General features: G+C 41.1%; 2 protein-coding genes across 2 annotated transcripts; both read right to left on the bottom strand.

Annotated features, from left to right (window-relative positions):
* Positions 1–877: 877 nt before the first annotated feature.
* Positions 878–4,835, bottom strand: TSPYL4 (TSPY like 4). Its single transcript, XM_020894392.2, has one exon. The coding sequence runs from the start codon at positions 4,726–4,728 to the stop codon at positions 3,484–3,486; it is 1,245 nt and encodes a 414-aa protein (XP_020750051.2). The 5' UTR covers positions 4,729–4,835; the 3' UTR covers positions 878–3,483.
* A 13,511-nt stretch (positions 4,836–18,346) lies between these two features.
* TSPYL1 (TSPY like 1) lies at positions 18,347–21,694 on the bottom strand. Its single transcript, XM_020894393.2, has one exon. The coding sequence runs from the start codon at positions 21,570–21,572 to the stop codon at positions 20,274–20,276; it is 1,299 nt and encodes a 432-aa protein (XP_020750052.2). The 5' UTR covers positions 21,573–21,694; the 3' UTR covers positions 18,347–20,273.
* Positions 21,695–22,638: the final 944 nt, after the last annotated feature.

Below are 22,638 nucleotides of genomic sequence, written 5' to 3'. Positions count from 1 at the left end.
GTAATGATGTAAAGTAATTAGCCTCCAACTAATAAAAATAAATGGAAAAAAAATTAAAAAAAAAAAAACTTATAAAGGAAAACTTTGCTAATACTTAAAAGTTCTCCAGGCCTAGAAAAATTACACTTCAGCAAATAGAGCTTGCAAATAAGAAATGCATCAAGAGTCAGCCAGTCTGGTTTACCTGTAGGTTTAATCAACAATCTCTAATTCAAATCAGTAATTTGGGGCCATTTATGTCAAAATTTTGTCTAGACGGCTAAAAATATTCAGTGATTCATTTATGCAGACCTTATAGTAGTCATTGCTCTCTCTGCTTCAGAGAATGCAGATGTCTCCCAAACCTTCATGTAATAGATGCTGAAAAGCAAAACATTACTGGTAACTGACACTGTGATGTCTGGTATCGTTTGCTTCTAGACATTATATTGGTCATTTTTTTTTCTTTCAATAGCACCACACTATTGTAGGAAAAGAATTTAAGTAGTACTTAGAGAATATCCAATGATCAATTCTTCCAAAAGTCTATCTTAAGTTCATCAAGTAAAGAATGAGCCAAAGATGGGACATAGTTAACATAGACATAAGTTAAAAAAAAAAAAAAAAATGACTGTGCATAGAGAACAGTTTTCCACTGAAAATACTATTTTAGGTAAGTGACAAAAATCAATACACAGTGGCTCAATTACCACCAAAAACTATACTAACTGTATAGGAAATACATTTATGAGTAAGCATTTGGGCTTATCTACCATTTTCCAAGCAAAAATTCTTGGAAGGTGCACTATTGCCTTTTTTTAGGGTTCAACACAATACTGTAACAACTTGATAACTTTAGTGATTTTCCAACCATTTATTAGCCTAAACAAAACAGACAGAGCTTTATTTATTTTTATTTCTGGTGAAAACAAGAAACACAGCAGAGTAACAGATTTATTTTTCCTTCTGACCACACAGAAGAAGACTCTTTCTTTAGTTTAACAGAACAATTCTACAAGTTAGGAACATAAGATATCAAGTACAACAGTTATTACTAGACCAAGAAATATCAAGACGACAAAGTTATGTTTTTCTGTTTGAGAATACTTTCACAAGACAGCAACAATTTGCACAATTTCAAAGATCCCATTCAAGTTATATTTCTAAGAATAGAGCTATATAAGAAGAGCGACCAGAACAAGCTGATATATTTGTGAGTAGTCACAGAAGTTTTCATACTGCACAAGAAACAAGCTTGATATTTTTGCACACATTCTCAATTACAAGCAAACAGCAGGCTGTAAATGTCAATTTTGCCAGCAAGCAAATATGAAGAAAAGAATTAACAGGACTTTACTCAAACACAGTGAAATAAAGAGCATATACCATTAATTGTTCACATATGCTAGAATACAAAACATTCAGACTTGTATTTGAGTACAAAAATCTACTGGTGAATTCAGAGTCAGGAAAAATTGGAGAGAAAACCTAACATCTGCAAGCACCATCTTAAAGCATCAAACGCTTTCATTCTCCCACCTCTCCTGGGAAAACCACAGGTGCCTCTCTTTTTCCGCTGACCCTGCAGGGTTCGTCTATCCTGTTTGCCTTCCCAAGCCCAATCCACAGCAAGCTCATTTGATTTCCCGAGCTTTCAGTTTCTACAGCCTAGGACACCCTCCCCACGGCTCTGTACAGACCCTACCAGGCAGACTTCACACACCCCGTTACCCCCAATGAGGGAGTCTTGGCAGCTCCCACAAGGAGACTGCAGCCTGTTCCCTCATTTACTAGGTCAGAAGCAGGGAAGGAAATGCAGAAGCTGTGGACTGACAGCCAAGAAGGGCGGGGTGGTAGGATGCGGGCCCATGGGAATTCAGGGGAAAAACCAGTACGGAGGACAAGAGTGACCCTCAAAATGCTGCCTTGGTTATTTCTAAGTGGTACAAGGCCCCTCAAAAAACGTCCAAGCTTAGAAAGGTGGAGTGAAACAGTTTTTATCACCTCGGATCACAGCCTGCTCTGGGTCTGTCGTGAAGGCCTTCTGTGATCTCCCCTCAGCTTCTCAAGCTAAGGCTCAAGAAAACACACAGGTTTGGTAAATGCATAAGAGCACAGGGCTGTCAAAGTGGGCCCCAAAGAACAATGTCCAGAAACAGGCAAGTCACCCTACAGGGTTCTCTTTGAAATGTTTAGACTTTACTAAAGGAAGTGGGGTGGACACACCAGGGCAAAGAGGGCAGTAAGAAAGCTGGAGCCCAATGCACAGCATCTTTTCTCCTGGACACAATCAAAGGGAAAGCAAAGTAAACCAAAAGCCTGCTCTGCCAGTTTTGTCTTCTCAGCTGCAACTGTTTGTGAGGAGGAGGAAGAGAAAAGGAGGAAAGCAGGAAAGTGAGAGAGAGATAAGTAACAGGCCCCACAGGCCAGAAATACCTCTTCCTTGGTGCCCCCATCCTGGCAACTTCGTCATGTTTAAAATGGGTGCAGAAGGGGGACACCTAGATTAATGGTGGTTTGTTGGCTTGAGCTCAAAAAGGCTAACTGCTCGAAAGGCCCTCCCATCAGCTTTGCTTTAGGCACTGTGATATTATGACTGCCCAACCTGCCTAACAGCCAAGCAGTTTCCAGGTAACCATTTGGCAAGCAGGGGGTGGGGGGGTGGAGGTGGGGCAGGGGATGATTCCTGTGTGCTACCCAGGAGCTTAAGTCTCCAGATAGTTCCTAAAGAGGCAGTGAATGGTGCCTGTGCAAATCTCATCCAGAAGGCTGAGAGCAGGTGTGGGTGGGCCGTATCACAGGGGTTCATACTCACCACCACGCGGTCACAACACAGAGTGACCAAAGGCGTAAGATCAACATAACACAGAACACGTTACCTCATTCATGCCTAGTAATCACCCACCCATCAGCTGCTTATTCTGCAAAATAACCAGCAGGTAGATGGCATGGACCCAGGAAGACAGTTGAAAACCAGTTACTGGTAGCCTGGAATGTTCAGTTTAGGTGATGGCTGGCATCATCTCTATCAGCTTCATCTTGCAGCAGTGAAACTCAAAGATTTGGCCAAGAGTACATGGGTATCAGGACGACAGTCAGCACAAAGTATGAAGCCCAGCTAAGTAGCTGCAAAGATATATCAAGCTTTTTCGTGGCAGACAACCACTTTAAAAACTGGGAGAAGGCTATAGTCAGACAGGGCCCAGAGCATGCAAAAGAAGGCAGTGGGTATCTACAGTATTATGTGCTTGGCACAGAAGCAGTGGAAGGCCATGCACTTGGAACAGGATGCAGAAGAGCAGGAAGGCCCAGACGAAGGAGAGCACTGGCATATAAGCAACTATCTTGCCACTGAGTTTTGAGAATTTAGAAGCATCAAAGGACAAAATAATCCAGTGTGAAGAGAAAGTACAGGGAAGACAGCATGCTGCTGGCTAAGCACGGGTCTGAGAGGAGGTGGGTGGTAGGGAAACTTGTGCAGGAGCTTCTCACACGGGGCAGGAGCTAGCCGGACTGGAACCTGAAGGTCCTGGAGCTCTCCATTGGCTGCCTTGCTGGGTCTCGAAATCCTCTGCGGGGCCCATCACCCATCAGGTAGTATTGGAGGGGATTGGGCCACAGTTCTGATTTGATAATCTCGGCAATCCTGTCGAATTCTAAGAGGCTGTGGTCTGAGAACCAATTGAAGAAACTGGAAATAGTGTTGCCTTCCCGGTTCCTATGGATATGGGACTGGGGGTCTTGGCCCCTGTGCCAGCGAATTGGAGTGGAAAGAGACACCACCCGGCCAGAGGATCTGCGCTCATACTCCTTGACAAGCCCCTCGTTTCGGAAGTAGGGGTTGCTCTGAAAGATGAACTTGAATTTACAGCCTGCTCTGGGATGTTTAAGCTCCTCCACTTCCAAATTGATCATGTACCTCATCATGTCTTCATCTTGGCCACTGATCATAGGTGACAGCTGCGGGTGGTTGCGAAAGGCAGTGACCCAGAAACCTGGGATATTCTGGATAATGAAACTTCTGCGCTGCATATGGAGCCTCCGCATACGGCCAAACTTGCGCTCCAGCTGAAGGAAAGCTCTGTCAGCCTGGGCATTTACATTTGACAGTTCCTGATCGATGGCCTCCAGCGAATCCATGCAGTTATTGATCTTCGGGGCTCTGGCCCGAGTCTCCTCTTTCGCGCCTCCTACCACCTTTTTTTCCTTCTGCATCACCTTCTTTCCCTCCACCACCGCCTCTGTTACTCCCTCCTTTTCCCCTGCCGCAGAAACAGCGCACTTTTTCGTCGTCATTTCCTTGGCCTTCGCTCTAGGCAACATCTGAGCCCCCAAGCTCCCTGCGCCACAGGCTTCTAGAGCCTTCTCGATTGCAGGGCTGCGCAGCTCTCTACGCTGACAGCCATTTTCCTGGCTATCGTCGGCTCCCACCGAGGTGGAGGCAGAGGCTGCTTCCAGGCCCTCCGTGGAAGCCGGAGCCTCTTTCTGGCCCGCTTTGGTGGCTACGCGGCCGCGACTCCCAGCAACTCGAATGCGGAACGCAAGGCCACAGCCCGCGGAGTCCTGGGCTGCGCCTCCCTCTGCGGCAGTATCCAAGCCGCCCTCACCTGTGTCCGCCATCACCGAGGTCGCCTCGGTTTCCTCGCCCTGACACTGCTCGAGGTCCGGATGTCCCGGGGCATGGTCGGGAGTAGCGGGGCCGCAGCTTTTAGCGATAGGGAGGCTGTCGCCCTCATCCAGGCCGCTCATTTTGGCAGAAGTCAGACCTGCAAGAGGAGACCGTCCGCGGTCCTCCGCAGCAGCAGCAGCAGCAGCAGCAGCGATCCGCCCCTCGTACCACCCCTCTTTTCCACTCCGGGGGATGGCTGCTATGGCAACCTGTGACGTCTGGCCGTAGCGTCTTAAAATCGCGCGAGAGTTCGTTGAGCCTTCTAATTCTGCTTGTCAGTCAAGTGTATTTGACTTTGTTAAAAAATACTATGAATTTTATTAGTCTGGAAAAGAGTTGGCTTACAGAAATGAACGTAGACAAACTCAGGCAACTGAGAACTGTGTTCATGTGGATTTCTAAGACTTCTATGGTTCCTAAACTGCTCTTTTAAAATACTTGAGATGATTTTTTTAAATTCTGAGCATCTAAAAAGGAAAATTCCTCTCATGCTAAAAAGACATAATAAAAGATTATTCCAGTTTGCCTTACAGATTTCAAAGTTATGTAATTTGGCAAAAACCTCTGAAGCAATTGGACAATATTTTCTCTTACCTCTAACTGATGTAAGTAACAAAATATATTCCTCCCTACTTAGAAGTGACCCACACACGTGTAAGAGAGCAAATTCAGCCTTTGAGCATTACTGGGAGAAAAGTAATCAAAGGGGGTTTTAATTTCTAAAAGTTAACTTATTCAGTTCAATCAGTTCAGTTCAGTGACTCAGTCCTGTCCGACTCTTTGGGACCCCATGGACTGTAGTCCGTCAGGCTTCCCTGTCCATCACCAACTCCTGGAGCTTACTCAGACTCATGTCCATCGAGCTTGTAATGCCATCCAACCATCTCATCCTCTGTTGTCCCCTTCTCCTCCTGCCCTCAACCTTGCCCAGCATCGGGGTCTTTTCCGATGAGTCCGTACTTTGATCAGGTGGCCAAAGCATTGGAGTTTCAGCTCCAGCATCAGTCCTTCCAATGAATATTAGGACTGATTTCATTTAGGATTGGCTGATTCGATCTCCTTGCAGTCCAAGGGACTCTCAAGAGTCTTCTCCAACACCACAGTTCAAAAGCATCAATTCTTCCGGCACTCAGCTTTCTTTATGGTCCAACACTCACATCCATAGTGACTGCTGGAAAAACCATAGCTTTGACTAGATGGACATTTGTCAGCAAAGTAATGTCTCTGCTTTTTAATATGCTATCTAGGTTGGTCATAACTTTTCTTCCAAGGAGCAAGCGTCTTTTAATTTCATGGCTGCAGTCACCATCTGCAGTGATTTTGGAGCCCCCCAAAATAAAAAGTCTGTCACTGTTTCCATGTTTTCCCATCTATTTGCCATGAAGTGATGGGACCGGATGCCATGATCTTAGTTTTCTGAATGTTGAGCTTTAAGCCAACTTTTTCACTCTCCTCTTTCACTTTCATCAAGAGGCTCTTTAGTTCTTCTTTGCTTTCTGCCATAAGGGTGATGTCATCTGCTTATCTGAGGTTATTGATATTTCTCCCAGCAATCTTGATTCCAGCTTATGCTTCATCCAGCCCAGCATTTCTCATGATGTACTCTGCATATAAGTTAAATAAGCAGGGTGACAATATACAACCTTGACATACTCCTTTTCCTATTTGGAACCAGTCTGTTGTTCCATGTCCAGTTCTAACTGTTGCTTCCTGACCTGCATACAGATTTCTCAGGAGGCAGATAAGATGGTCTGGTATTCCCATCTCTTGAAGAATTTTCCACAGTTTGTTGTGATCCACACAGTCAAAGGCTTTGGCATAGTCAATAAAGCAGAAATAGATATTTTTCTGGAACTCTTGCTTTTTCGATGATCCAACGGATGTTGGCAATTTGATCTCTGGTTCCTCTACCTTTTCTAAATCCAGCTTGAACATCTGGAAATTCACGGTTCACATATTGCTGAAGCCTGGCTTGGAGAATTTTGAGCATTACTTTACTAGCGTGTGAGATGAATGCAATTGTGCAGTAGTTTGAACATTCTTTGGCATTGCCTTTCTTTGGGACTGGAATGAAAACTGACCTTTTCCAGTCCTGTGGCCACTGCTGAGTTTTCCAAATTTGCTGGCATATTGAGTGCAGCACTTTCACAGCATCATCTTTCAGGATTTGAAATAGCTCAACTGGAATTCTATCACCTCCACTGGCTTTGTTCACAGTGATGCTTCCCTAAGGCCCATTTGACTTCACATTCCAGGATGTCTGGCTCTAGGTGAGTGATCACACCATTGTGGTTATCTGGGTCATGAAGATCCTTTTTGTATAATTCTTCTGTATATTCTTGCCACCTCTTCTTTAATATCTTCTGCTTCTGTTAGGTCCCTACCATTTCTGTCCTTTATTGTGCCCATCTTTGCATGAAATGTTCCCTTGATATCTCTAATTTTCTTGAAGAGATCTCTAGTCTTTCCTATTCTATTGTTTTCCTCTATTTCTTTGCATTGATCACTGAAGAAGGGTTTATCTCTCTTTGCTATTCTTTGGAACTCTGCATTCAAATGGGTGTATCTTTCCTTTTTTTCTTTGCCTTTCACTTCTCTTTTCACAGCTATTTGTAAGGCCTCCTCAGACAACCATTTTGCCTTTTTGCATTTCTTTTTCTTGGGGATGGTCTTGATCCCTGCCTCCTGTACAATGTCACAAACCTCCATCCATAGTTCTTCAGGCACTCTATCAGATCTAATCCCTTGAATCTATTTGTCACTTCCACTGTATAATTGTAAGGGATTTGATTTAGGTCATACCTGAATGGTCTAGTGGTTTTCCCTACTTTCTTCAATTTAATTCTGAATTTGGCAATAAGGAGTTCATGATCTGAGCCACAGTCAGCTCCCAGTTTTGTGTTTGCTGACTGTATAGAGCTTTTCCATCTCTGGCTGCAAAGAATATAATCAGTTTTATTTTGGTATTGACCATCTGATGATGTCCATGTGTAGAGTCTTCCTTGTGTTGTTGGAAGAGGGTATTTGCTATGACCAGTGCATTCTCTTGGCAAAACTGTTAGCCTTTGCCCTGCTTCATTTTGTACTCCAAGGCCAAATTTGCCTGTTACTCCAAGTATCTCTTGACTTCCTACTTTTGCATTCCAGTCCCCTATAATGAAAAGGACATATGTTTTGGGTGTTAGTTCTACAAGGTCCTGTAGGTCTTCATAGAGCCATTCAACTTCAGCTTCTTCAGCATTACTGGAGTTTACATATTATATATTGCTTATCATAGAGTTGTGATCTTAATGTGAAAAGAGTTTCTGCTTCACAATGCCTGTGGGCATGAAGCCAATAAATTTGCCAAAATTTTCTTCTGTGATAATTCACTGAAGGATGCAAGCCATGATCAACTGTTTGCAGGAACCAGAGTTATTGCCTTAATTAAAATATTTTAAGTAACATTTTAAAAGTTAATGTTAAAATATTTAAGAAAAAATTTCTGGGGGTCAGAATGAACTCATACAACTCATTTGATAATGATGTCACTACTATCTGTTTTGTTGGTTGAAGTTCAACAAAAAAAAGAAAACTTGAATTTTGCGTATTTTTGTTTAACATCTTAAATTCATATTCGAAAAGTGATTATAACTTGTGATAGAAATTCCACTACAACCTCAGATTATGATCACTTTCAAATAAGGGTGCAGAAGAGATTCCAGTGAGAAGTAAAGATTTGAGGGGAAAGGATTTCAAGAAGGTCAGCAGTTATATTGACATTTCTGTGAGGGAAGAAGTGCAGGCCTGGCACAGCTAATAAGGGAGGTACTAGATACAGGCAGACATTACAGAGAAACAGCCTGTCCTTCAGCTTCACAGTTTGGCTCACAAAGGTTTTCCAGAGATTACGTAAACAAGATACCCAAGGACAGACTGCCAGACTGACTGCTGCCAGCTAATCAGTTACCCATTCGGAGGGAAAAAAAAAGTGCAACAGGATTCACTTTTCCCAAACTAATTATCTGTCTCTCACCTCTTTCCTCTTCTATTAATAAATGCTGCAGCTCTGGCCATTGGGGTGCATGGTACATATCAAATTTTTTTTTAATTTATATCTCCACTACTTGAAACATCCCTGTCTCTAGCTAGCTTTATTCCCATCAATGGAATCATATTCCATTAATAATAGCCTGCCCATTTGTTAAAACTCCATTCACGCCTACCTCCTTAGATTGTGCTAGGTGTTTTAAGTGAGTAAATTTTAAAATAAGAACCCAGGTATCACTGAGAAGTTAACCATGGTCAGACATATGTTAATTGGCAAATTGCATTCTCCCATCTCCTATACCTTCCTTCATCACTTACCATTCTATAGCTCTTGTTACCTTTGCCATCCAGGTTGTACTTATTTATCTTCTATCTTAAACTAGGTTGTTTTATGCAGGTAACTGTCTCATCACCCCAGCTAGAAAAGGATGGCATCATAGTGGCTTCTGCTTTAGCATCTACTGTATTTACACAGTAGTCCAGTGACAATCTCATAGATTTTAGTGAAACTCGATGATTTGATATAAATGAAGATTTTTTAAAAGGCTTTACTGAAATGAATAATATGGCTATGCTGGTGTTTACAAACTGCAGGTTTGTGGCAACCCCACATCAAGCAAGTCTATAGGCATCATTTTTCCAATAAGTATTTGCTCACTTTGTGTCTCTGTGTCACATTTTGGTAATTCTTATAATATTTCATACTTCTTTATTGTATTTGTTATAAATATACAACTTCAATGGATGAGAAGTTGCTTCCCATGGATGAACAAAGAAATTCTTGAGACAAATCTGCTCCTGGTGAAGATGCTATGAAGACTACTGACATGACAACAAAGGACTATGACATAAACTTAGTTGATAAAGCAGAGGCAGACTGTGGGAGGATTGACTCCGATTATGAAAGAAGTTCCACTGTGAGTAAAATCCTATCAAATAGCATTGCATGCTACAGAGAAATTGTTCATGAAAGGAAGAGTCAATCTATGTGGCAAACTTCATTGTTGTCTCCTTTAAAGAAACTGCCACAGCCACACAGCCTTCAGCAACCACCACCCTGATCAGTCATCAGCTATTAATATTAAGGCAAAATAGTTCACTGGCCAAAAAAAAAATAAGTATAACCCACTGAAGGCACAGATGATGGTTAGCATTTGTTTAAATCAGAGTATTTTTAAATTAAAGTATGTTTATTTTTTGATATAATGCTATTGCATACCTACAGACTACAGTATAAACATAATTTTGTATATACTGAGAAGCAAAAAAAAAAAATTCTTAAGACTTAAGATACTCACTTGATTGTGGTGGTCTGGAACTGAACCCAATACACCTCCAAGGTTTGCCTGTATATATTCATCATGCAGATGCATGCATGCTCAGTCATACCTGACTCTTTATGACCTCCTGAACTGTAGCCCACCAGGCTCCTCTGTCCATGGAATTTTCCAGGCAAGAATACTGGAGTGGGTTGCTATTTCCTTCTCCAGGGGATCTTCCTGACCCAGGGATCAAACCCGCATCTCCTGCATTGGCAGGTGGATTCTTTACCACTGAGCCACCTGGGAAGCCTCATATATTCATCATAGCTTATATTTATTTTGTGTCTTCTATACACCACTTAAACACTTAAATGTGTTATCTCATTTAATTCCAACAACACCCCTGTGAGACGGTAGCATGATTACCTCCATTTAAGTGACTTTACCTCAGAAGGAACTGAAGCAAAGAGAAATTGAGTTGTTTATTCAAGATTGAATTGTGGTGTTGGAGAAGACCCTTGAGAGTTCCTTGAACTGCAAAAAGATCAAACCAGTCAATCCTAAAGGAAATCATACCTGAATATTCATTGAAAGAACTTATGCTGAAGCTGAAGCTCCAGTACTTTGGCTATCTGATGCAAAGAACTGACTCATTGGAAAAGACCCTGATGCTGGGAAAGATTGAAGGCAAAAGGAGAAGAGGGTGGCAGAGGATGAGATGGTTAGATAGCATCACCGACTCAATGAACATGAATTTGAGCAAACTCCAGGAGATAGTGAAGGACAGGGCAGCCTGATGTACTGCAGTCCATGGTGTCACAAAGAGTCGGACCCGACTTAGTGACTGAACAAAAACATCATCTAAGGTCATATAGCAGTGATAGAGCCAAACTCTGAATCCAGGTAAACTGACTCGGGAACATGTACACTCATTCATTATATTATTCAACTCTACACAACATGTAAAATGAGAAAACAAATTTCTTAGAAATAAGACCATATGGCCATTCAAGTTTAATGTTAAATCATCCCCATCTTTCTATTCCCTGCCCCACATCCACAAAGTAGTGGCTATTGTTGGGAAAGTGCTCAACTACTAAGGGGAGAAACAAAAATTTTGGTCTTGACTCCATACTTTAAATCAACCCATTAGATATAACATTTCTTTTGTGTTATTTTTATCATTGGTGTTGCGAAAAAGGTGTTCCAGTTCTGCCTTTCATGAGCTATGGAAATCAAGGCAAGTAAAAGAAAATCAGTCTTAGAATATCTGTTTTAATTTGTAAATGCTTGGGTATGCCTATATTAAACTACATGATGAGGTAGTTGGATGGCTATAACTATAGAATCAATAGTTCCTTGTATTTTTTGGAGATTAACCTCTTTTCAGACACATGGTTTACAAATATTTTCTCCCATTCCATAGGCTGCCTTTTCACTCTGTTGATCGTTGAGAAAAAATTCTAAATCTTAAAATGCGTTGTGTCAACATTTATTTGTGTATGTGTGTATCAGAGTTTAATTGGAAGTTTTCTTCACTCTTAGTGTTTGGTAATGATGTATCTTACAAACAATGTTTTAGAGTAAATGAAATAAGTTGCTTTCAAAAATGCAGTGTATAAAGAATACAAAAATTTTTGTTTTCATATGTAGGATTATAGTAGGTTCTAGGCTTAAATAATAAATTTTTCATTTACATGAATATTCAGCAACAGATTATTCATTTACATGAGGCACCAGCCAAACACTGCAGGATACTAGCTAGCATTCTTAAAGCCCCTGATGAATTCCAGTAACACCCACATTCATTGTAATAACCAAAATAACTCTGGCAAATTTCCCAAGCATCCTCTCGGGGGAGGTACACAAGCACTTTGAGACTCAGTTTTTTTTTTAATGCTTGTAGATGTGGTATTTCCATTCCTGGTCACTAGAGGGAGGAAATAGTTTTTAAAATAATCTATTACATTTAAAATATTTCATAGAACAATTTTAGACATAATAGTTGACCTCATTATTTTTTTAAAAAATCAAATAACAAACCAAAATAGCAATAATAATAATCTGACTAGTTTGTCTTTGGTGTTAAAGTTTAAACTGCTCCAAAGAGTATATTTATGCCAATTTTATAAACCATGCATTAAAAGAACTACAGCATGAGTTTTCAATGTTTAGTGTTCCCTATTTTATTAAAATTGAATAATAATCTTTTTTAATACTTAGGTTCTGTTACAAAATTAAAATTTTCTCAGTCTAGCTTAGTTATGACTCCCTGTGACAACATTTAGCCCCCTCACACCACCCCTCCCCAAAAAGCCTTTCTTTTCACAATTATAAGTGAAATCACAGCCAAGTCCCTGACCTGAGAGACCTCATACCTTTGTACACTAGTAATGATAGTTAATTTTGTGTGAGTTTGACAGGGTTAATTTGAAGATTAAATATTATTTCTGGGTGCATCTGTGAGGGTATCTCTGGAATTAGCATTTGATATTGGTGGACTCAGGAAAGTAGATTGCCCTCCCCAAGTTAGGTAGGCATTATCCAATCTAGGAAGGTATGAATAGAACAAAAAGGTAGAAGAAGAATTTGCCCCTTTTACTTCCTGCCCAAGTAATTGAGCTAGGACATCAGTCCTCTTCTGCCCTTGGACTGGTATTCTTACCATCAGCTGTCCTGGTTCTCAGACCCTGGGACTCAGCTAGGAATTATACCGTTACCAGCTTTCCTGGGTCTCCAGCTTGTAGATGGCACAGCATGAGACTTCTCAGCGTCCATAACCACACAAACCAATTCCTCATATTTAGTCTCTTCCTATTGCCTCTATTTCTCTAGCAAACCTAATACACTGAGTAAACACACATACATTGAAATCAGACAGATCTGGCTTCGTGTCTCAATTGTGCTACTTACTAGCTGTTCAATTTGCACAGGTCACCTGACTTCTCTGAGCCATGATTTGCTTATACACAATGTGAATATAAAGACATAGACATGATTTGGTGTACAAATCATGCTTTCAGTAGCTGTGTCTGATTCTGCAATGCCAATCTGCTCCATTAGTGGGCCTCAGCCTCAAGAAATAAGTTCTGAAACCCTCACTAAGACCCATATTTCTAGAACTTTGTAAAGGAGAACCTGAATCCTAAGTTTCAAGATATATGATCAGCTTGGGGCAATGCTGGGTCTTATCTAGAGCTGAAAGAAATAACCCACTTTCAGCATTACGTCTTCACAATAATATGTACTTCCTACTTCTTATAGTCTCTAATTATAGAATAATCTTTTAAATGTGGGTATTCTTATTACTTTGATGGAAATTGATCAGGTCTATAAATTAAGGTTTTAGTTGGTGCACTTTCATACTTTAAATTTGTTTTCTCATTTTGACAACTGATTTAAAATAAGCTGTATGACATTTTAAAATATTTTTCCAACTTTATTTTGAAAAATTTCAAACCCACAGATGTTGAAGTAGTAATATTAAAATACTAATACTGCCTTCAAAAAAAAGCAGAGTGATCAACAGGTAAATGAAGATCACTAAGAAGTCATTTTCTTTTTTGACAAGGAAATTTGAAAGATAAACACATCTGCTATAACGGACTGTATCTGGGAAGAACTGGCACTCTTTCCTAATCCTTGTCTGGAGGGGACATCTTTCCCTAAGTCCTTAAGAGGTGCCAAGTATGCTTGCTGATGCCCTAGAACAAAGTTAAACTATACACACACTAGATGATAGATGGATTTATAGTTGATGGAAAGATGAGGTCTTAAAGATGCTGTGACTCTGAATGCAAGGTCCTGGGAGGGAGAACCTGACATCACTACAGACTAGATTTGCAAACATGAAATTAGGGAGAATTGCTGGTTAGCAATAATCCTCCAAAGGTAAACAGGTTAGGAGAGTAACAGAAAGAAATTTAGTATAGACACATGTAAAGTGTTGGGCACAAAATTCAATAAAATGAGGTAAGATGGTGAGCCAAACTCAGCAGCACACGAATACTTCAAAACTTAAGGATTTAGTAAAAGGGTAATATTGCTGCCTCAAAAGCTAATGCTCTCCAAGGATCCATTTAAAGAAACATACTATTCATAATAAAGGCAGGGGGAAAAAATCTCATCCTGTTTTACTTTTGGATGTTATTTCATTCAGTTCCAGGCATCACACTTTAGGAAGAGCACTGGCAAAATAAATAATTAGCATACATAACAAAGAAAATAGAAGGAACTGACAGATAGCCAGGTTGGTTAGTGGGGAGTTGAGAAGCATGTAAGGATGATCTTCAAGCACTTAGAACTCTTTTATGGAATCAGGCTAATTCCATTCTGCAAGACTGCTAGGGTCAAAATATGGAGCAAATGTGCTGAGAGGCAACTATATGCCAGGCCCTTTGCAACAGCTAGATGTTGTAAGGCAGTGGATTCTGAGTAAATTCAGCAAAACTGGGAGAAAAGTTGAGTATTCCCTCATTTGAGGAGTCCAAGGAAAGGTTATCCATGATTCTAAATCCTATCTGCACCTTAAAATCTAATTTAATTGGTTTGAGGTAGGGCCTAAACATCAGGATTTTTTTTCAAAGCTCCCCAGCTATTGATAATGAGCAGTTGAGTTTGAAAAATATTAAGCTAGATGACTACTTGTCAGGATATGAATTAAATGAGAAATTTAAATGAGGCAGGTAAATGGAAATTAATATTTTTCTATTCATATCATATGCCAGGCATTGGCATTTTCACAATGTAACCTTTATTAACTAATACTTGGAATCTTTAGGACAATGCTTGGAACCCAGCAAGCTCCCAAATATTTGTTATTATGCTCTCTGAAACCATATAATCCATTCTCCAAATACATGCTGGGACAATATTAGCTTTTAATAAAGATATTATCATCCCTGCATATGGACAAGTAAACTGAGGCTCAGGGAAGGTAGCTATTTTGGCAAATGTACTAGGTGGTAGATTGTAAAACAGTTAATTCCAACTTAAAACCAGCATGTCTTTCCAGTTTCATCAAGTCAATAATAAAACATTTGTTTGTAAAAATTAGGAACTTACCTAAGTGACTCTGCTGTTAATAGAACCGTTTCTTCCTGGCCTTTTCTCAAGGAAACTATGTTAAATGCAAATCCTTAAAAAGGGGAGCCAAGTAGACATCCAGCATTTCTCATATAGCCCCAGAGAAATTCTCCTTACGTTTCTGAGACTCTCTGAAGGCAGAGGCAATGGCTCAGACTCTTCAGGGCTCAAACAATTCACTTCAAGCAAACATGGAGACAGAACTGTTCACAAGTAAAACACCTGCCATACTGATGAAAGAACATATTGTACCTGTCACTTCTGTACAGTCTAGGACCTCAATCATATGTTAACACTGAGGGAGAGGAAAATGGCCCTGAGGGGAGTATGGTCCTGATCATCTCTGATACCTCCTTTAGGTCACATTATGCCCGAGTCTCCTTATGCATGTAACTAGTTTTAATATATGAATTTGCTGAAGAGGAAACATCCCAAGAATGGTACCCCCTCAATGAGACAGTTCCCCAAGGACAAGGACAACCTTTACTTTACTATCCCATAGAATCCTTAATGTCCAAAACAAAGTAAGTACTAATTGCTGCAAACTAATCTTCAGTACAATTTAGACAACATTAATTTTCTAAAACAAAATACACTTTACAGTAAGGTACAGAGAACATAAAAATATATCATAAATATTTAAAAAATAAAATATGCTTCTCCAAGTGGTGAGCATTGAATTGATTTGGTCCATACTAGATGGGGATTTACTTTTTCTGTTATGGCCAACTGTTAAAATTTGGAGACACACAGTATGGTGATTAATGACTGAAATTATTTTCTGAGCTTCATGTACATCTGTACACCAAAAAATACAGAACATTTCATTCTAGAAAAATAGGAAGCTGTAGGTCCTACATGTTGTTATACACTACTTTAAATAACCAATATAACTGTCGGCACTTGACATCTTCCCTTATACCCCAAATCAGTTTTACACAGTACATTTTACAAAATGCTGAGTGTATCTTAGGTATCCAAGAACAAACTGATTAAATAAAGAGTTCATTTTATCACTTACCCATCAGCTTCTAGCTATAATTTTGTTGTTGTTTACTATGTCAGGTCCAATTCTTTTGCAATCTCATGAACTTAAGCCTGCCTGGCTTCTCTGTCCATGGGATTTCCCAGGCAAGAATACTGGAGTGGGTTGCCATTTCCTTCTCCAGGGGATCTTCCTGACCCAGGGATTGAACCCATGTCTCCTGCACTTGCAGGCGGATTCTTTACTGCTGAGCCTTCAGGGAAGCCCGTTATACCTTACGCATCTTGAATTTTAGCTAGATAAACTTTGCTCTAAAGTCACAAAGTATTGTGTCAAAGAAAAATGTGCACTGAAGAATTGATGCTGTTGAACTGTGGTGTTGGAGAAGACTCTTGAGAGTCCCTTGGACTGCAAGGAGATCAAACTAGTCAATCCTAAAGGAAATCAGTCCTGAATATTCACTGGAAGGACTGATGCTGAAGCTGAAACTCCAATACTTTGGCTACCTGATGCAAAGAACTGACTCACTGGAAAAGACCCTGATGCTGGGAAAGGCTGAAGGCAGGAGAAGGGGACGACGGAGGAGGAAATGCTTAGATGGCATCACTGATTCGATGGACATCAGTCTGAGCAAGCTCTGGGAGTTGGCGATGGACAAGGAAGACTGGTGTGCTGCAGTCCATGGGGTTGCAGAGTTGGAGACGACTGAGCGACTGAACTGAAAGTCACAAAAAATTTCATGGGGAGAAAATGACACTATAAATATTTTATATATGCTTTGACATATTCATCAATAAGTCTAGAACCATGCTGTTTTATATAAAATTCACTGTCAGCCATTTTTTAAAATGTTCTTGTTCAGTTGCTAAGTCATGTCTCACTCTGTCTTAAGTAGGGGAAATTATTAATATATTTTATTTTAACCTATCAAAAGTATTGCAATGCGACCAATATAAAAATTGAGATATTTTACATTCTTTTTTTCCACACTGTCTTTGAAATCAAGTATATATTTTATACTCACAGCAGATTCCAGTTTGGACTAACCACATTTCCAAGTGCTCAACAGCCATTGATGATGTGACTATTTTAAGACAACACACATCTAGAGTCTAACCTCTTCTATCCCTAGTGTGACAGTCACCTTAAAATGTAGAAAACCAAAGCACACCAAAGTTGACCCAAAGTAAGTAATGCCCTGTTAAAATGGCAAGTTAAAAGTTAGTGTTTAGACCTTTTCTATTTAAACATGAAATTTATTTAAGAAAGGCTCTGCAAATTTGTTGACATCAGTTTTACAAATGCCTTAAAAACTGTTTTCTTCTTTCCATTACCTCATTAAAAGTCTTTTCTGGGTACTAAGTTGTTATTTTTTTCCATTTGAGTTATCATTTTGTCATTCAATAAATATTAGTATTTATCTGGTGACAACTATGGGCAAAACATTATAAGTACAAGACACCCTACCTCTATTTTCACAAAGCTTTCAAATTAGAAAGGGAAGGTGTGAAAAACTTGTAAAAGTATATCTCTGTATTTTATTTTACTGTATCACTGTGTAGAATTCACTATAATGAATTATTACATGTTATTTTCTAGAACATATATCCCTACAAAGTACACCAAGTTTATAAAGAAATATTTAGAATAGAAAAACTGTTAAGGCATAAGAGTTATCTATGACAGGCCTTAAAGGATTTGACACAGACAGAAGGTAATGAGGTTGAAGAAAAGAACAAACAAGTTTCTAGAGTTGAGAAAGTATAAGGATATTGAAGTATATAACTCATGATAAGAACTCTCTGCATGTTTGCTTATTAAATGCAAAAGTGAATAAAAAGAACTTGTATGACTTGGGGATAAGTGAAAGGGGGATGATGCTACACAAGCTGTATGGAAAAAAAATGAAATCATCAGTAAGAAGTTAAAATTGTTAACATTTTAAATAAAACAACCCTCCCTGCATTGGAAGATACAGTAGTGATCCTCATTTTCTTATTTCTGAAAGTGAAGGTGTTAAGTCACTCAGTCCTGTCCCACTCTTTGCAACCCTATGGACTGTTGCCTGCCAGGCTCCTCTGCACATGGAATTCTCTGGGGAAAAAATACTGGAGTGTATTGCCACTCCCTTCTCCAGGGATCTTCCTGACCCAAGGATTGAACCAGGGTCTTTTTCATAGCAGAAGACTCTCTACTGTCTGTGTCACCAGAGAAGCCCTTCTTCCTTTTTGAAGAACGCCTACTGTATCCATTTAAGAACTTTAGTAATTTCATAACCTGCCATTGCCTAGAACAATTTCTTCATTCACATTTATGTGCAGGGTGAAATAAAAGAAATCCAGCAAGTAACATGCTTTTATTTTACCATCATGCATATAAAGAAAGACAAATATAGCAATGGTACACTTTCAATTTGGCAGAGCAACTTCACAAGTATTTATGCTATTTAGGAAAAGACACATAAATTACTAAGCTGTTAAGGAGGCGAATTATCAAGTTAAGACAATTAAGCCACATATTTTTAGTAGGCTACTTTTTCATGAAGACAACAATTTCCAAAATATTAAGAATATGACAAGAACAAGTTACACAAATTATATTTCTAAGGATACAGTTTAATTATTAACAGAAACAAGCTGAAATTCACTATATTCATTTAAGTGTCTATATCATACAGGGAAATAGCACATGTTATTTTTCCAAATGTTCTCAATTAAAAGCAAAATAAAGCCTGTATAGCTCAATTTTCCCAGTAACCAGAAACAAGGGAAAATAACATGAAATACTAGTGAAATAAAGCACACAGTACTAACCCTCCTTATAAATTAAGTCAAATGAAAAAAAGAGAAAGCACTCAGTTGCCTTTTTTACAGAACTCTTTTCTAAGTAATGTATTTAACATTCTAACCCCCTTCAATTCTCACGTTAATCCTGGGAAAGGAACCTCTCCTCCCATCACCACTAACAGACAAAGAACCTCCTTGAAGACTCTCAGTCTTAATTTTAGGCCCAATTTTAACCCGGCTCATTTTTGCCTATCTGTGGTCTTCTGCTCAGTTTCTCCTGCTTTAGGCACCCATAACAATATCTTTAACTCTTCCATCAATTATGGCCTAAATAGCACTTTTCATCTCATCTAAATCTGTCTCCCTTTAAATCCTCTAGATGTTACTAATGGGGGTGGAGGATGCAGAAGAGAGCAGAAAAAATAAGAGCTCTGGCAATCTATTAGACAAGACAGCCTGTTCCTTGAAATAATGGAGAGAGCCAAATTAAAACTAAAAGACCTGATTTGCACACACTTATGAGCTACCACTTAAGAGAGAGACAACCAAGAAAGTATACTGCCACCCTGGCACTTAATTACACTCAGGATGAAAAAAAGAGGCACAAAGAGGTACCCAGCTTTTGGGTGATTCACTAGAGACTGAGAAAGCCTGGTACTTTGATTGGACACCATCCTTAGGCCAACCTACCATAAGAAGTCTAACTTGTCACCTCAACCACTTGCTTGACAGTTAACAGGGTTCTGGATGATGGGGGGGGGGGGGTGGGGGGCGATGAGGAATAGAGGAGAAGTCTTTTGGGAAGAATGGAAGGGTCTTCTGAGTGCTGGCAGGAAACCTGGAGATTGTTTACCAGAAACCAGAGTGGGGCTGACAAAGTTCTAGATGTCCATCCAGTAGGTAGCAGTCAATGGCACAGCCAGTAGCAGGCAGCAATAGTAGGTGACCAGAGGTGCAAGAAGAGCAATGGAGTCACATAAATCATACAGGCCAAGTGGCCCGCTGCAGTTCTCCCTTGATATCATTAATGCCCAGTTATCCACAGGCTATATGCCTGTGCTGCAGAGTAGGATGGGGAGAATGGCCTCCTAGATAAGTACCTCCAGGTATGAGTCAGACCGGAGGCTCTGGGAACAAACAGGGTCCAAGTAGTGCAGATAAAGACTATGAAATTTACAACATCAACAAGCTTACTTAGGAGTGGTATGAATCATGGGCCATGCAGCATGTGATATTAATGCAGAAAAGCACGAAGGCCATGTGGAAGTGAAGGAGCATGGCCATGACTGTCTCAATCTTGAGACTGAAAGAACTTTATGTCTAGAGGAAAAAAAAGGCTCCAGAAATGTTAAGAGAAAAAAAGGATGGGGGCGGGGGGAGGGGGGGGGCGGTTAGAAGACATATCCGTATCTGTTGTCCAAGCACAGGTCCATTAGGCGGCGAAGAGACTTTGTGCAGGAACCTTCCAATGGCAAAGTTTAACCAGACTGGAACCCAAAGGGCCTGGGGATCTCCACGGGCTCCCTTAATGGGCGACATCTGGCTCTACGGACTCCTTCACGCAGCAGGTAGTATTGCAGTGGATTTGGCCACAGGTCCTCTTTGATAATTTCAGCAATCCTGTCAGACTCTGGAAGGCTGTGGTCTGAAAACCAGGTGAAGAAATTGCACACGACCTCTTGGTTCCTGCGAATGAAGGACTGGGGTTCATGGCCCCGACGCCATATGATTGGAGTGGAAAGAGACACTACTCGGCCAGAGGCTCTGACCTCATATTCTTTGACAATCAGCTTGTTTCGAAAATACGGGTTTCTGCGAAAGAAGAACTTGAACTTGCATCCTGTTCGCGGGTGTCTGAGCTCCTTCACCTCCAAATTGGTTATGTATCTTAACATCTCTGCATCCTGGCCTCTAATCATAGGAGACAACTGGGGGTGGTTCCGAAAGGCAGTGACCCAGAAGCCCGGGATATTCTGAATGATGTAGTTCCTCCTCTCCAGGTAGTGTCGACGCATCCGCCCGAATTTATGCTCTAGTTGTTGAAAGGCCCGGTCAGCCTGAGCGTTCACAGTGTCCAGTTCTAGCTGGATGGCCTCCAGCGGGTTCATGCGGAGATCCATACGCAGGGGCCGCTGCCCCGCCTCCTCCACCACTCTGTTCTCCACCATTTCTATTTCTTCACCGACTGGCCTCTCCTCCACCTCCATTCCATGCTCCACTCCCTCCTCCTCCTTCGCTCTTTCCTTCCCCACCACCTCCTCATCCACTGCGACTGAGAAGACGGGGCCCTCTTCAGTCTTCGCTTCCTCAGCCTTCGCCTCCGACATCAAGTCAGACCCCAACTTCTCTGCGCCACAAGTTTCTAGCGCCTTCTCCCGACTCGAGCCCTGCGGCTCTACAGTCTGACGGCCATTTCCTAGGCTGTCGTCCGTTGCCTGGAACACAGACGCCGTTTCCAAGCCCTCCCTAGGAGGCGGAGCCGGCTCTAGCCTCGCTTCGGGCGCAACGTAACCGCCATCCCCACCGTCTCGGATCTGAAACGTACCGGCACAGCCTGGATCTGGGGGACCTGCTGGAGGTGCGCCTTCCTCCTCTGGAAGCTGGGGTGGTGGGAGCGCGACGGCCTCGAAACACCCCTCACCCGTCTCCGCCATCACCTGTGACGCCTCTGTTTCCAGGCACGGGGGAGGGTCCGGGGCTACGGCAGCACAGTCGGGTGTGGTGAGGCCGTGGGTTTCAAGGAGAGGGGTCCTCTCGACCCCGTCTGGGTCGCTCATGTCGGCAGCACCCGATAAAACCAAGGGCAATCAATGTCTGTTTTCCTCTCAGAAGCTGCGCTCGACGAAAACTTGCCGCTCGTGCCACCCACTCTCTAATCTCGCGAGCGACTCCGTGAGGATGACGTCAGGGTTGTAAATCTCAATGTGAACGCGAGAACTCGCGGCTTCTGGGATGGTTTAGCAGGCTTCCTACGGTCCGGGTGTTCTCTGTTAGCTTTATTTTTACGACTTTAATCCGGTGGATTGGTAATTTGATTTACGTAAATAAATGTGGCTCGCAATCAGAGGCTGAAGCAGTGAGACCCCGCCCCCCTCTCTTCCTGGCAGTGCGTCTGGAAGTACCTCCAGATTGTTCGCTGGGCTATTTGTAAGGATCCCAGTACTACACTGCCTCCTGTTGTCTGAAAACATGTTTTTATGGTTTTGTAAGCAAGAGGGTAAATCTATTCCCTATTATTCCACGATGGGCAGGAGCAAAATTCTCTTTATTTTTTAACTAAATTAATAGCAAATTGTTTCCCTTTTCTCGGGTAGTGAAGTGAAAATATTCTGGCCTGTAACGTCTCTGGGAGAAAAAGCTACTGAACGACTTTCTACCACAGAAGTCATGCATATTGTTCCTTGCTAGCCTTACCTTGATAATCTCTATCAAAGAAGAGCTTGTCTTGCGTGATGTTTGCAGGAATTAAGTCAGAATCAATTTGCTGAATCTCGCTCCTTGGCCCCTCACTGCAGGAAATAGAAAAGTTATTTCCAGCTCCATCAATTTATTAATCTAATAACTAATTTAGTTCTGAAAGAAGGTACGAAAGGTTGGCTCTGGTGAAGTATCTGTTCATGGTAATTAGCTTGTAGAGTTCTTTCAAAGGGGATGTCAGTGTCTGGTTGTTTTAGTTTGTTGACTTGTGAGGAAAACTGGTATTAGAGAGCTAGGGGATCTCGGAGAAATATTGGTAGAGGAGCTATCCACCTCCATTTTTATGAAGAAAAGCCAGTTAAAATGGATAACCAAGATGGCCTTGAGTAGAAAACAAACGACTGGTCTACCAGTTTTAAGTTAGTT

The sequence above is a fragment of the Odocoileus virginianus genome, unplaced genomic scaffold (genome assembly GCF_023699985.2).
Source record: "Odocoileus virginianus isolate 20LAN1187 ecotype Illinois unplaced genomic scaffold, Ovbor_1.2 Unplaced_Contig_17, whole genome shotgun sequence".
Classification (NCBI taxonomy): Eukaryota; Metazoa; Chordata; class Mammalia; order Artiodactyla; family Cervidae; genus Odocoileus; species Odocoileus virginianus.
The sequence above is the reverse complement of the archived record's forward strand: the minus strand, read 5'-3'. Positions and strand labels throughout refer to the sequence as shown.